General features: G+C 42.8%; 1 protein-coding gene and 1 long non-coding RNA gene across 6 annotated transcripts in view; both read right to left on the bottom strand.

Annotated features, from left to right (window-relative positions):
* The window catches only part of ARHGEF4 (Rho guanine nucleotide exchange factor 4), a 154,345-nt gene that overhangs the window by 8,097 nt on the left and 132,735 nt on the right, over positions 1-13,513 (bottom strand). For all 5 annotated transcript variants that reach the window (XM_081864040.1, XM_081864041.1, XM_081864038.1 and 2 more), the window contains 4 exons: positions 4,285-4,464; positions 3,480-3,674; positions 2,425-2,604; positions 547-779 (listed from right to left, as the gene is read on the bottom strand). In XM_081864040.1, coding sequence (XP_081720166.1) covers positions 547-779; positions 2,425-2,604; positions 3,480-3,674; positions 4,285-4,464 — 788 coding nt within the window. The remainder of the gene's footprint in view (positions 1-546; positions 780-2,424; positions 2,605-3,479; positions 3,675-4,284; positions 4,465-13,513) is intronic.
* On the bottom strand, positions 5,265-6,780 carry LOC309343023. Its single transcript, XR_014157079.1, has 2 exons — positions 6,195-6,780; positions 5,265-5,896 (listed from the first exon to the last, which is right to left on the bottom strand). It is a non-coding gene; the product is annotated as an uncharacterized lncRNA (long non-coding RNA).

Here is a 13,513-nt window from a genome sequence, read left to right as displayed (position 1 = left end):
GTGCGGAGATAATATAGAAGAGTTACAACTTGTGACTTGGTTTGCTGATGCCTGCGAAACACTTCAGCAGTATAAATAACTGTGAAGCTAGCAACTGCTGTGATTGCACTCCCGTGCTTCTCTGTACAGAACCTGGAGTGGTGTCTACTTGGAATTCTCCCCCCTCACATTATACACCACACAACATACATCGCTGCCCTTTCTTTACTTGCTGTTCAGGGCACCAGCAGTAGTAATTACAGGCACACCCTCAGTATCTGGAGGAAGCAGCTTCCATAACCAGCATCAGACCTGCTTAAGCTTTGTTGCATCAGCAAAACCGCCATCCCCTGGATGGACGTTAGCTGCAGAAACTTTGACTGTTTGCACGTTCCAGAGAAAAAGCCTATTTGATCACTGGAAGGTCACAAAAACAAAACCATAAAGAAAGGTCTGCTCAAGTTACTACCAACTAATTTTTACAAGTATCAAAAGAAGGAACAAACTAGGATGGCTGCATCTGAGACAGGATATGTATCCTCCCTGTCCCTTTGTAATCATCCGTACCTGTGTTGTGGGTTTGTATACTTCAGCAGTTCTGCAAGCTGCAGGGGGTACTTGCAAATTTTCTGCACTGGAGTCAGGAGGAAGCCATCCAGAGAGATGTCGATCATCTTCTGAAGCAGGCGACATGCTTCGAAGAAATAAACATACTTGCTCACTTTGGTGAGTCGGGAAAGCTCCATGCAGGCATTGGGGTGGTTATTGCAATACTCAGAATAGATCTGGAACTCATTTTGCTAAATTGGAAGCAAAAATATATATTATTATTACTACTAGTACTACTAATACTACCAGTAGTAGTACATTTATTATTTTAACTGTTTGTTTATCTTTCATGGGTGTTATACAGAACAATAAAATTCAATAAATTCTCCCCCCATCCTCTCATGGAAGAACAGATTCATACAAGAGAAACAGAAAAAAACTGTAGTTTGAAAGAGCAGGTGGGGCTCGCTGACCTGGGAAGGTAGCCAATTTAGGAGAAGAAAAGCTCCGATCCTAAACCTCCATTGCCTTGTGGGATATCTTCAGGAGAAGAAAAGGCTAAGGCTTAAGTCCTACACAAATCCAGAAAGGAGTCCCCAAGACACTTGGGTGGTGCCTTGTACCCCCTCCTTCTGGCAACTCCTGCAGCCCAGCTGGGGACAAATGGATTGCTCTGCTTTGCTTTGGACAACATTAGCAAGGCCAAGAAGGGGGTCTGCGTCACTTGGGTAGCCCAGGACCTCCATACATACGGACAATGCTTGTGTCCCGGGGAGGGCACTTTGGTGCTGCAAAGGCTGCAGTTTGACTTCACCCCCGGAGGCACACTCCATTGTCTCTCAAGACAAATGGATGTCAACAAATAGCTTGAAAGTCAGCCTACTGAGAGATGGTAGAGAGAAGTCCATGATTTGCTGTGAATTGCTGGTGGTCGACAGGCATGCTCTTTTGTATATGCATATACAATAAGGTCAAAGAGACACTTATTGGAAATTGTCTCTTTCTTTATTCTTCATTCACCTAGTTTTTCAGTGATTTCATCCATTAGTGCCACATCCCAGATTTGATTCAGTCACATTTCATATAAGTCAACATTTATATTATTACATTTCTGATCTATAAAAATATATAAAATATATATAAAAAATATATAAATATATAAAATATATAAATATATATAAATATAAAAAATATATAAAATATATAGCTTTTTACTTGAAAAAACAATGATAGAAAGGATCCCTGCTTCAAAGATCACAAACAGAACAGGTGAAGGAAGGAAGAACACAGGGAACAAGATGTTATTTTAAAAGCACAAAAAAAGAGGAGGGAGGGAGACAACAACTGTTTCCTGCTTGGCAGGGGGTTGGACTCGATGGCCCTTGTGGTCTCTTCCAACTCTATGATTCTATGAACTAAATGGAAGTGAAATATCCAGAGGCTGGATTCTATGATTCTATGAACTAAATAGAACTGAATGAACTGGATTCTATGATTCTATGAACTAAATGGAAGTGAAATATCCAGAGGCTGGCTATAGGCAGAAGAGGCACATGAAACAGAACAAGAGAAGCCCTGTAGTGAGATTAAATTGTGGAAAAAAGGGATCAGTTTAAAAAGAGAGAGATAAGAGATACAGTCAAAAGTAGATCTGCCAGGGACAACTAAGCACTGATCCGGCTTGTCCAACTAAGGTAGTAACAACTATTGTTCTAAGGGTGGCGCAGCAATTTTATAAACAAAAGATGTCCAGGTAAACTCTAATCCTAGACCCACTTACCTCCCTCAACTCCCTCCCTTTCCCAAGCCTAATGTTCAAATGTAATCATCATCTCTGTAGTCACAATAACAGGAATAATGTCAATACTTTCCCACATAATTCAGCTGTCAACTTACATATTCTAAGAAGCAGCAGCCCACCTCACTGAGGTGTGGGTAATCTTTGTTGAATTTCTTCTCCAGTGCTTTAACAAATTTTTTCTGGCACTTGTAGATGTCTTCAATATTCCCAAAGATTGTCTTCAGCTGCTCCTCTGTGAACATGTCTGCTCTTTTACGGCATTGTTTTATATAGCCCTGTAAACAAGTACTGTTTTATGATTCAGGTTTCTTGGGAAACAAAACCAAAGAGAACTGCAGCCCAACTCATCCTTGGCAATACGTTTAACAGCTTGATGGGGCAATCTGATGGTGCTAAAGCACCTCAGAGATTATGGACCTGCTATGAAAATGATGATTACTGCAGAAACAAAAATACTTCTGATGTCTGCATGCAATATTCAGGCAACCAGTGCAAAGGATAATGTCTCTACTTTGAGATGCAGCACTAGAGGCAGACATCGCAGAATTCTCCAGTGAAGTAAAGCTAAGCTGCTTCTGGGGTGACATGCAGAAGAAACACTCTACAATTTTAAAGAACTCAGAAAGATGTACAAAAATGTTCCATTTGCATTTTATGATTTTCCTAGAAGCTGCTAAAACTTAATGTCTTGTGACACCCAAGTCAAAAGGCAAATGTGTGCATTTTAGTGACACTTCACTTTCTCCTCTGTGACCAAAGGTTATGCTGGACAATATGTTCTAATGTTGTAAGTGGAAAAATATATGATTCAATAGTAGAATAAAAGACTACAGTTGATAGGAATTCTATATGGAGCTTTTGAAGGAACTTGCTGCTCGAGTCTGACCAAAACCATTTCCACTGAAGTAGATCACCTTCCCAAGGCTGGTGCTATCCAGATGTTGGACTCAACTCTCTTCGCCACATCCAATGTCTAGGGATGGAGGGCGTTGTCATCCAACAACATCTGGAGGACACCACATTTAGAGCAACTATGTCGTGTTTAACTCGATGAAATCAAGGTTTTCAAGGAACTCCTATAGAGTTCCATATTTCAAACATATTTCTAAAATTCAGCTTCTGAACTTCTTTTATCTGTGTGACTTGTTACCTCACATATGTCCTTCAGGTGCTTGATGTAATCTCTTTCCGTGCTTAGGATTTCATTGATAACATTGGTTCTCATTTGGTCCTTAGTTGTTTGCCCCACTCCATAACGGTGGGCAGCATTTCTTGAGTCTTCCTCCCTGCCATCTTCTAACTTCAAAGGATAGTCTTCCATCGGTTCATCCTGGTTCACTCGGAGCTGTTTCAAAACAGGAATATTCCCATCATACAGAAGCAAAGGCAGGACAACAACTTATTGCTTAGGTCAAAATATGGGAGAAGAACATTCTGGAAGGCGGAGCTTACTGCAAGTGTTCCAACTAGTTTGTGACTCCTAGACTTGGAATATGAATCTGGCCTTAAGTTCTGTTCCATCTCCCAAGGCTACTTACAGAATGACTATTTAAGATACAGATTCAATAATAATAAAACATAAAAATACAATTCCCACAAAAAACCCACAACCAAGCACCCAAAAGCCAGTTCAGCAGCAAACAGTGGGTTTTCCTGGAGAAAGCAGTGGGACAAAAGAAAAACCTCTTGGACCTGTGCCTAGAAAGTATAGGACAAGCAGAAGAAAACATGGGACAAATGGAAGGGTGGAGGAGCCCAAATTTAAGGTAGCAAAACACTCCCATCTGTCCACATACCCAGTGGCTGCTACTGATCACTAAATCATATTAAAAATGTCTCAACTGCTAGAAGTTACTGAAGCTACAGGAAAAGTGCTTCTTTTCTCAAAATGCCCCCTTTCTTGAAAGAGTTTGCTGTTAATGAATGAATTTTTTAAAGCAGTGAATAGTTCTTACCCGTACGAAGCTGGCTGGGAACCAGCCCTCGCTGTCCATTATTCTGCCCCACCACCATTCTTTGTTAGTTGCATCCATTACTTCAATGACATCACCAGCCTTGAAGCCCAGCTCTTGGTCATCCATGGTGACATGATCCCAGAGTGCTTCGGCGTAGACCACACCACCATCACTGATGAGCTGGAACAGAGAAAGTAAGTATTTTCACAAACTGATCTTTGGTAGGAGGTGCTCAGCTCTTGTCATCCAAGAGGAAAAGGGTGTTGGTTCAGTGCAGTTGAAAGTCCAAGACTCTGGGGTAGCTCAGTTGGTAAAGCATGAGGCTCTTAATCTCAGAGTTGTGGGTTCAAACGCCATTTTGAGAAAAGAGTCCTGCATTGAAGGGTTGGACTAAATGACCCTCACGGTCCCTTCCAACTCCATGGCTATAATTCTATGACTGTGATATTCTGAGATTTGAGCTGGGAATCTGGGTATGTGGTGTATAGCTACAGTCACAGACTATGCTCTTACTGCCCTAGGATCTGCATAAATAGCTGAAGCAGATGGCCTAGAATCAATCCAGGTGTTTTAGCATATAATTGATAAGATGGAGGGGTTATGCTTATAAGTGTGTGTACATGCATGCGCACACACACACGCACTACATCAAACACAACTACGTTAACCTGGCAGGCTCATTTATTTCTACTATTGAGCTTGTGTTACAGAAGGACTTGGTGTGCCATAGCTTTATGTAAAAATCTGGGCGATATATTATTATTTTAAGATTGCATTCCTTCTCTCCTGCATCAGGAGTCATCTGGAGAGAGTTTGCATGCATCATCAATATGCAAGAAATACATTTTGGATTTCAAAGTTATTCTGTGTGACAAGGTGCCCATCAGTAAGGACCAAGCCCTCCTTTCATGTTCCATTTATCTTTACAAATAATGATTTAGCTTAATCTGTCTGGTTGATTTTTCTTCCCTAAATTTACCTATTAACTAATATAACACCACAGATTTAAACCATATTCTCTCTCTCTCTCTCTCTCTCTCTCTCTCTCTCTCTCTCTCTCCATATTCCCATCTGTTGAACTCAAAGGCTACCAGTAGTTGCAATTAAATGCCTCCTTTCCATGACAGAGCTTTTTCACTTGTTGCAGAGCAAATCCTATCAGGGCCCACCTGCCTAAAAGGTGAGATGAGACAGTGGCCTCAAGGTGGCAGGCTCTGGACAGCTGCAAGGGGTGGCAGATCTGCCTCCTGTACTTGTGGGTCACCTCTTATTCCACCATGCACCCGCTGCTGCATGCCCGTCTGCCATGTGCCCACCACCAGGTGGCAGCAGGATGGCAATGGGTACATGGCTGCTGGCAGGCGAAGGAGGAGGAGGAGGAGGAGGCAGGGGTGGCCTTTTCTGTTTTACCCCACCCAAAAGCTTCCTGGGCTGGCCCTGAATCCTATGCATTACTCAGAAATAAGTGCCACTGTGTCCTAAGACTGCAGTTTTAAGCATACCTCTCTGGGAATTAGGATGCTGGAACAGCAATGGATTTACTTCTGAGTAAACTAAACACACATAGGAGTTAAGGCTATTAATTTTGTTCCATAATACAATACAGTGGTGCCTCGCAAGACGAAAATAATCCGTTCCACGAGTCTCTTCGTCTAGCGGTTTTTTCGTCTTGTGAAGCATCCCTATTAGCGGCTTAGCGGATTAGCGCTCATAGCGGCTATTAGCGGCTTAGAAAAAGGGGGGGGGAGGAAAAAAACTTGCAAGACTCGCAAGACGTTTTCGTCTTGCGAAGCAAGACCATAGGGAAATTCGTCTTGCAAAGCGCCTCGAAAAACGGAAAACCCTTTCATCTAGCGGGTTTTTCGTCTTGCGAGGCATTCGTCTTGCGGGGCACCACTGTATTGCAGTACGGTTAAATATTATGGCAAAGAGCACCACAGAAAGTTATGACCAGCATGATGAGGAGCATTCATCTACACAAGCAGGCAGGTAATTTCATTCTGCATGGGAGTCATGTTAACTTTTAAATGTGGATAAGCTTTTTGCCAAGCATGAGGTTGGGGTTCGCAATTATCTAGTGAAGCTGATAGTGTCATTTTTCTGCTTCATTCTCATGCTTCACTTAGCAAGGGTAATAGAAATGTGCTGCAGAAAGACTGCTTTGCGTTGCAATCATATTGCTATGCAGTGAGCTAATTATATCTTTGCAAACCGAACTTGAGCTTCATCAAACACAGATGAAGCTAGGAAAACACACACAAACACATATTTTAAAGCAGAGGCAACAGATGGAGATAAACTATATATAAGGTTACACTCATTTCACTGCCTCCTATGAATACTTCATAAAACGTACTTTACAAACTGTGAGCCACCCAGAGGACTTTTTTTGAATGGGGAATATATTAAAGGTATAAAATAAAGCAAAGTGATTCAGCGTGATGGGGGACACCTGGCATACTAGCAGTACATGTGAAAAGGATCCAGGGGTCTTGGTGGACCACAAACTTGACATGAGCCAACAGCAGCAAAAAAATAAAAATAAATGCTAATGCTATTCCAGGCTGCATCAACAGAAGTATAGCGTCCAGATCAAGGGAAGTAATAGTACTATTCTATTCCGCCTTGGCCAGACCAAACCTGTTCTGGGCACCACAATTTAAGACGAACTTTTCAAGCAATTTATTGTGCAAAGAGAGTGCAGTTGCTACCCATTTGTTACAGAGAATCCAAACATGTTTTCCCCAAATGTTTCTGTTGCAAGAAGAATCCAGAGCACATTACAACTTCCTGCACGCAAGCCACAATTTGCTCTTGCTGGAAATGTGAGTATCATAGAGGCAGAGGTCATGAGAATGTCATGGTACCAGTCATCAGCAGTGAACAATGGCATACTCATGCCCACAAAGCAGGCACTATTCAAAGGTCTATTCAAAAGTCTTCTTACTATTTGTTTAAAAGAAGAATAAATGCTATGCTGTTATGGTCCATAAAGCACTCATCTAGTCTACAACTCCAAAGCTACTCCAACGTTGGATCTATGGTCCCATCTTGGATACTTCCTTCTTTGAGGTCTTAGAATGGTAGGCCCCTCCTTGTCTTCATACAGTCCCCTAACCTAGAACAGCTGCTCACCAACAACAGGACACCTAAGAGCCACACAAACACAAGCACCAAACTCTGCAACAAACCCGGAAACCAACTCTATCCCCATATTTAGTAACATCAGCTACAACATCAAGGTTCATTTACTTGCTAATCTTTCAATATGACATATACTATCATCTGCCTGAAATGCCTCTTTGCATTCTACATAAGCCAGTTTATATGTAAAATAACACATTTGGACACACCATGGTGTAGGTGAGGCAGAGAGCTGGTGACTGACTCAGTCAGCTTCATGACCAAGTAGCTCTCTAGCTACTGTATCATCTTGGTTCTCATTAGCACATCAAACAGAAGGGTTCTAGTTTAGCCTTTTCATTGATGTCTAGTTTCCATGTGCAGAGATTTTACTCTTATTTCCAGTGAGGGGAGCATATGGAGGAGCATTGAGATTTATTTAGGAAAAATTATATGTTGCTTGATTAACAGAACCTCTAAGCAATTTACAAAGCTGTGCAAACCCCAATCTGCAGCCTGAAGTGCTATGGTCAAGCCACAGATTTACTGTTTTAATGATAGCTAGGCCTAATATTATTTATCATTCCTGGTGCCCAAAACTGGAGGATACTAAAAAGGTCCCTGCCCCAATCTCACCACAGTTTGCTGTGGTATAAAATTAAGAAAGCTTCTTTACACCAGGCTTTTGGCTTGCTAGAAACGTGCTTGCTGCCCAAATGCAAGACCTATAGCTGAAGCTAGATATATTGACTGCACCACAGGTGCTGCTAGAGCTCATTAGCATTTTTACACATCAGCAGCTGTTGTTAAGTATCTGCAGCAGAGCCCTGCTGCAATCTGTTTGCTTCTCCTTAAAAAATACAGATGAAACCCTACAGAGTCTTCTGGTCTTGTGTTTATTGTTTGATGTCAGAAAGTGTATACTGTACAAAAAAAGACATAGTGGAATTTGTTGCACTAGAGCCTCTGCGTCGAGAGCAGAACAAATATTGCCAAGAGGGAGGCAAAACAGCCGCAGCCAATCCAGGTTAAAGTAATTACCACTGAGAGGAAGCAATTTATCCCTATGCATAGTAATACACATTGCCAAACTATACATCTCTGTGCACATCCTCATCATAACCATTCAGCTCTTATTTGTCTAAAGTGGTTCACCTCTGCATAATTGCCTTATAAGTTGGCATGCAGCAGCGGAAGCACTAGGCAACAGATATATGTACATTTGGTGGGTGCAGATCTTTCATCTGCAGTTTATAAATTGTGGATTAAGGCTATTTTAGGAAATAGTCATCGTGCTAATCTTTTAGCTCTTTGGTTGTGTTAAAATACTTCTGTAATAACCCAGCACCTATAATGCTGAACATATTATCACAAGATCTGGGGGGGGGACCCACATTTCTACCAGGAGCATAAATTGCTATGTATACAGCAGTTGTTCAGCAAGGATATACTGTTTGTGAGCCCATGTACAGCTAAGGCATAGGGTCCTATAGCAATAAACTGCTCAGAAATTTGGGTGGGTTTAACAAAGGCCACAGCTTTGGTTAGAGAGCCCTCCATTCGGCATGGCATAGGGCAAGGGTGTTATCATCAAATAATACATCTGCTAGCTGATGTCTCCAACCTAGCCCAATTACTTGGCCTTCCAATGGGAAGTTGGTCCAATGTTTTGGGCTTGCCATATTGTGAAACCATCTGTTGAGAGCCCCCTCAGACAACTTGGGGGCACTGGGGCCCTACAGCCCCCTGAGCTTTGGCTACAGCTGATAAGCAGCACCCCAAGACACTTTGGAATCCCCCTCCAGCAAGAAGCAGGGTGCCCATCCCCTGCTTAACCTGGCTATGGACCCTGCCCAATGCCTCCCCAAACAGAACAAAGTTGTAACAAAAGAAGCCATATAATGGGGAAGACAAAACCCTCACAGGTCATTGTTAACCAGAGACTGACCCGTATGCACAGCCATATTCTGCACAAGTCATCCCAAGAACTCCTCCCAAAAATTATAAAGAATCAACTACAAAAGAGGGTGGGATGGGTGGGGATGCTGGCAATGAGGATGAGGATATTCCTGAGCATACCTTTGTTTATTTCCTGTGGTCGGACCAGACATAGCAGAGTCTTCACTCTGGTCCAAACCAGGCCCCCAGCCACAGCCCCTCATTGGCTTCTAGGGGCAATGCCACCCAGGTTCCAGCTGGGAGCAGCAAGGCAAGACAGATCCCAGGCACACTGCAATGGAACCCATCTCCCTCTTCCCTGGGGCATGCTGGGGTCCCCAGTAATTCAGGGGACCTGGGACATACCAGAATGCTTCCTCACAAATGGATTTGCAGGTCAGTCAACCACAACTAGGGTGGCCAGATTCTAAAGAGGGCGGAGCTCCTGCACCTGTAACAGTTCTGTAAAATAGAGTTTCAGCAGAAATTCCCTCCTCCACCCAGCAATTAAAGTTGCAGGATCACTGTCCTCCTTTGCATCTGCCTACATTATCCACACCATCTATAAATTTGGGGAGGGCATGTGTGGCCCAAAAGCAAAAGTGGCCATTGCCCCCAAAGCTACCATTGCACCTTGCAAAATAAATGTATTTCAAATAAGTGCATGCTCTTCAGAGCACGCCTGAATCCTCAAATAGTTGAACTTCTACCTTTTTTTCTGATGGAGCAAGACTTCCTCTGATAGATTTTGAACTCCAGTTATGGTAGATTCTCAGTAGGGATTCACTTACCACACCTAAGGGTTGCCGAGCCAAGACATAGGCTGGAGTGTGCCAACAGCTATGACAGCTGGGTCAGTGTAACAACTGCAAAAACGGGTGGCATGCCAAGCACAGCTGCAAGGTTATAGCACCTTTCTGGACAGACTTGACAGCTCAAATGTTGACGTTAAAGAGTTGGCTGGAAAGCTAAACTCAACAAGGAACACCTAATCAATGTCAAAATGGGAGGAAATACCAAGTTGACCTTTTGCACTGATGTAACCTTGATACAGATACAGGACTGTCCAGCACATTCATATAACTGTCAAGAAGGGGAAGAAAGATAATCATGTTTGAAGATGACACGTAACAGGAATACATTGCTAGCAACTTGGTTCTAGCAACAAGAGCTGACTGAACTACTTGAATTCCTGCACCAGAGTAATATTCCTTCAGTGGTACTGCATCAGTGCTTGGAACACCTGGAATAATCTACAACTTTTTCAAAGGCAGAGAAGAGGCAGTGTTTCTTCCTTGTGCCCCTGATCTTCTATGGAAATGTTTGTCCAGTGATGACATATGTCCATATGTAAGCTTCTGTGGGGGGAGTAGTGTGGGGTTCAAGCAGGCCCAGCCTACCAACTTATTTTAAAGGGGAGCCCCAGCCAACCTCGTTATCATTATTACTTGGCATCTCAATATTTAAAGTTTTGCTTGTGGTATTTTCCTCAGTATTTAACTCTTGGCGTGTGCTGGGGTAATAAAATTGCAGTATATGGCACAGGACTCATTTAACCAGTCCTGTCAGTGGAAGTCCTGCATAGCACAGGCAATTCTTAAGCCTGCGCCTCCTTATTCCATTCTGCAGCCTTTCCAGCACTATTCTGAACAGAAGCATCCTGTACACCAGGAAATGTTAATCTGTGGCCCTCTAGATGTTGTTAGACAGCAGATCCCCTTCACTCTGACCGTTGGTTATGCTGGCTGGGGCTAATAAGAGCTAGAGTCCAACAATAACTGGAGGACCAGAGGTTAGCCACCCTGTTTTACATTCTGTGCCCCACTGGGGTCCCAGACAGTAACAGCATGTCAGACGGTGTTCTTGAAGGTTACCCTGCAACTGTGGAACTTTCTTTTCCTGGATACATGCTGGATGTAAACTAATTCCCCCCCCCACACACACACACAATTCTTTTTTGTTAGCACCAACTTTTGGCAGGCAGGTTGAAGTTGAGCTTTCTACCACAAATGCTTTGCTTTCATCTGATTATCAGTAGATACTCTATGCAACTGTTGAAAATTAATTAAAATTTGCCTCCAAATTAAAGTAACAGATTAATATTTTATAAGCAATGATTATGAAAATTAAAATAATATCCCTGACAGTGAAACCAAAAAGCCAATGCAATTCTGGGCTGCATCAATAGGAGTATTGCATCTAGATCAAGGGAAGTAATAGTGCCACTGTATTCTGCTCTGGTCAGACCTCACCTGGAGTACTGTGTCCAGTTCTGGGCACCACAGTTCAAGAAGGACACTGACAAACTGGAACGTGTCCAGAGGAGGGCAACCAAAATGGTCAAAGGCCTGGAAACGATGCCTTATGAAGAATGGCTAAGGGAGCTGGGCATGTTTAGCCTGGAGAAGAGGAGGTTAAGGGGTGATATGATAGCCATGTTCAAATATATAAAAGGATGTCACATAGAGGAGCGAGAAAGGTAGTTTTCTGCTGCTCCAGAGAAGCGGACACGGAGCAATGGTTCCAAACTACAAGAAAAAAGATTCCACCTAAACATTAGGAAGAACTTCCTGGCAGTAAGAGCTGTTTGACAGTGGAATTTGCTGCCAAGGAGTGTGGTGGAGTCTCCTTCTTTGGAGGTCTTTAAGCAGAGGCTTGACAACCATATGTCAGGAGTGCTCTGATGGTGTTTCCTGCTTGGCAGGGGGTTGGACTCGATGGCCCTTGTGGTCTCTTCCAACTCTATGATTCTATGATTCTATGAAACAATGCTCCCTGGGCACAAGGGAGCTTCCACATATGCCTCAGAGGGTTGCTGGAAAGGAGTGAAGGTTCTAACAATTATCTCACAAACAATACATTACATGCTTTACATTGTTTCTTAGACTGCTACCTTACTTTATTTAATATGACATGTATTGAGATATCGTAATTGTAATAAAAATGCTTTAATTGATTTGCAATGCTACAAAATAAACATTCTTGCTTCCAAAACAATATAAAAGACTTTGATTGATAAATTCTTAAACCCTAAGACACAGAGAACTTAAACTGATCTAAAGCTTTAAATCAGCTTAAACAGTTTGAGCCCATCTAAAAGCCATAAAGTGCCCTAAGCAGCTTCATGCAACCTTTAGCCCTAAAGTGGCTCCAGTAGCTTAACAGTTCCTGTTTCCCCTGACCCTGCTGGCCAATTCCTTTTTCTCCATTCAGCATTTGGGATTTGAGCTTTGATGGAGATCTCTGTGAGTTACTGACAGAACCCAACAGTTGGTGGTCTGACTTCACCCCAAATCCTGTTTGCTGTTTCTCTGGGGCTGCAATGAAGAATGAACAGAAGGCCAAGCTCAATGCACTGGGCCTAGGACCATCAGCTGCTGGGAATTTGTGCTCTCTCCCTCCAGCACAAACTCCATACATAATGCCAGATGTTTCCAAGGTAGCTGCAAAAGGCTTTGGCTATTCTGGGAATAGAATTAGTAGAGAGTAACAACAATTTCTTCATTTCCTTTTTGAAATGTAAAATTGCAATGTATGAGTGCAAGAAGCATGGGTGCATTCACATACAGCCATACAGTAGAGAAGATGGACAACTTATTGTGAGTATGAACTAGGCCAGAGAGAGCCAACATGGTACCCTCTAGATGTTGTTGGACTCCAGCTTTCATCAATCCCAACCAATGGCCATTTTTTCACAAGACCACCAACCTATTAGCCTCTATGACCTAGATTGCCTTTTGCCAGCTTAAACTAGAACATCACCTAGGACCCCACCTGGACAGAGCTGGCCTTGCTTCATTTAGTCATGCCCTGGTAACTTCCTGTTCAAAGTACTGCAATGTTTTATATGTGAGTCTGCCTGTGAAGGTGGACTGGAAATGTCAGTTAACAGAGCATATGGCGGACAAACTGTTAAACGGGACTGGGTAATATGAACACAACATGCCATTGCTTTGCCATCTTCATAGAATCCTAGAATTGTAGAGCTGGGAGGATCCCTAGCTCATTTCTAGGCCCAATCATGGTGCTAATTTTGACCTTTAGCACCCTTCATAGCTTGGGACCAGAGCGCTCAAAAGTCCACGTGTCTCCAAACATCCCTACCCAGTCCATGAAATCTTATTTCAGGATCCTGCACTGAATGGCCCCACCAAGTAAGGTACAACAG

Source organism: Podarcis erhardii (genome assembly GCF_964252035.2).
Source record: "Podarcis erhardii genome assembly, chromosome: 5".
Classification (NCBI taxonomy): Eukaryota; Metazoa; Chordata; class Lepidosauria; order Squamata; family Lacertidae; genus Podarcis; species Podarcis erhardii.
This window is presented reverse-complemented; position numbering and strand designations above follow the sequence as displayed.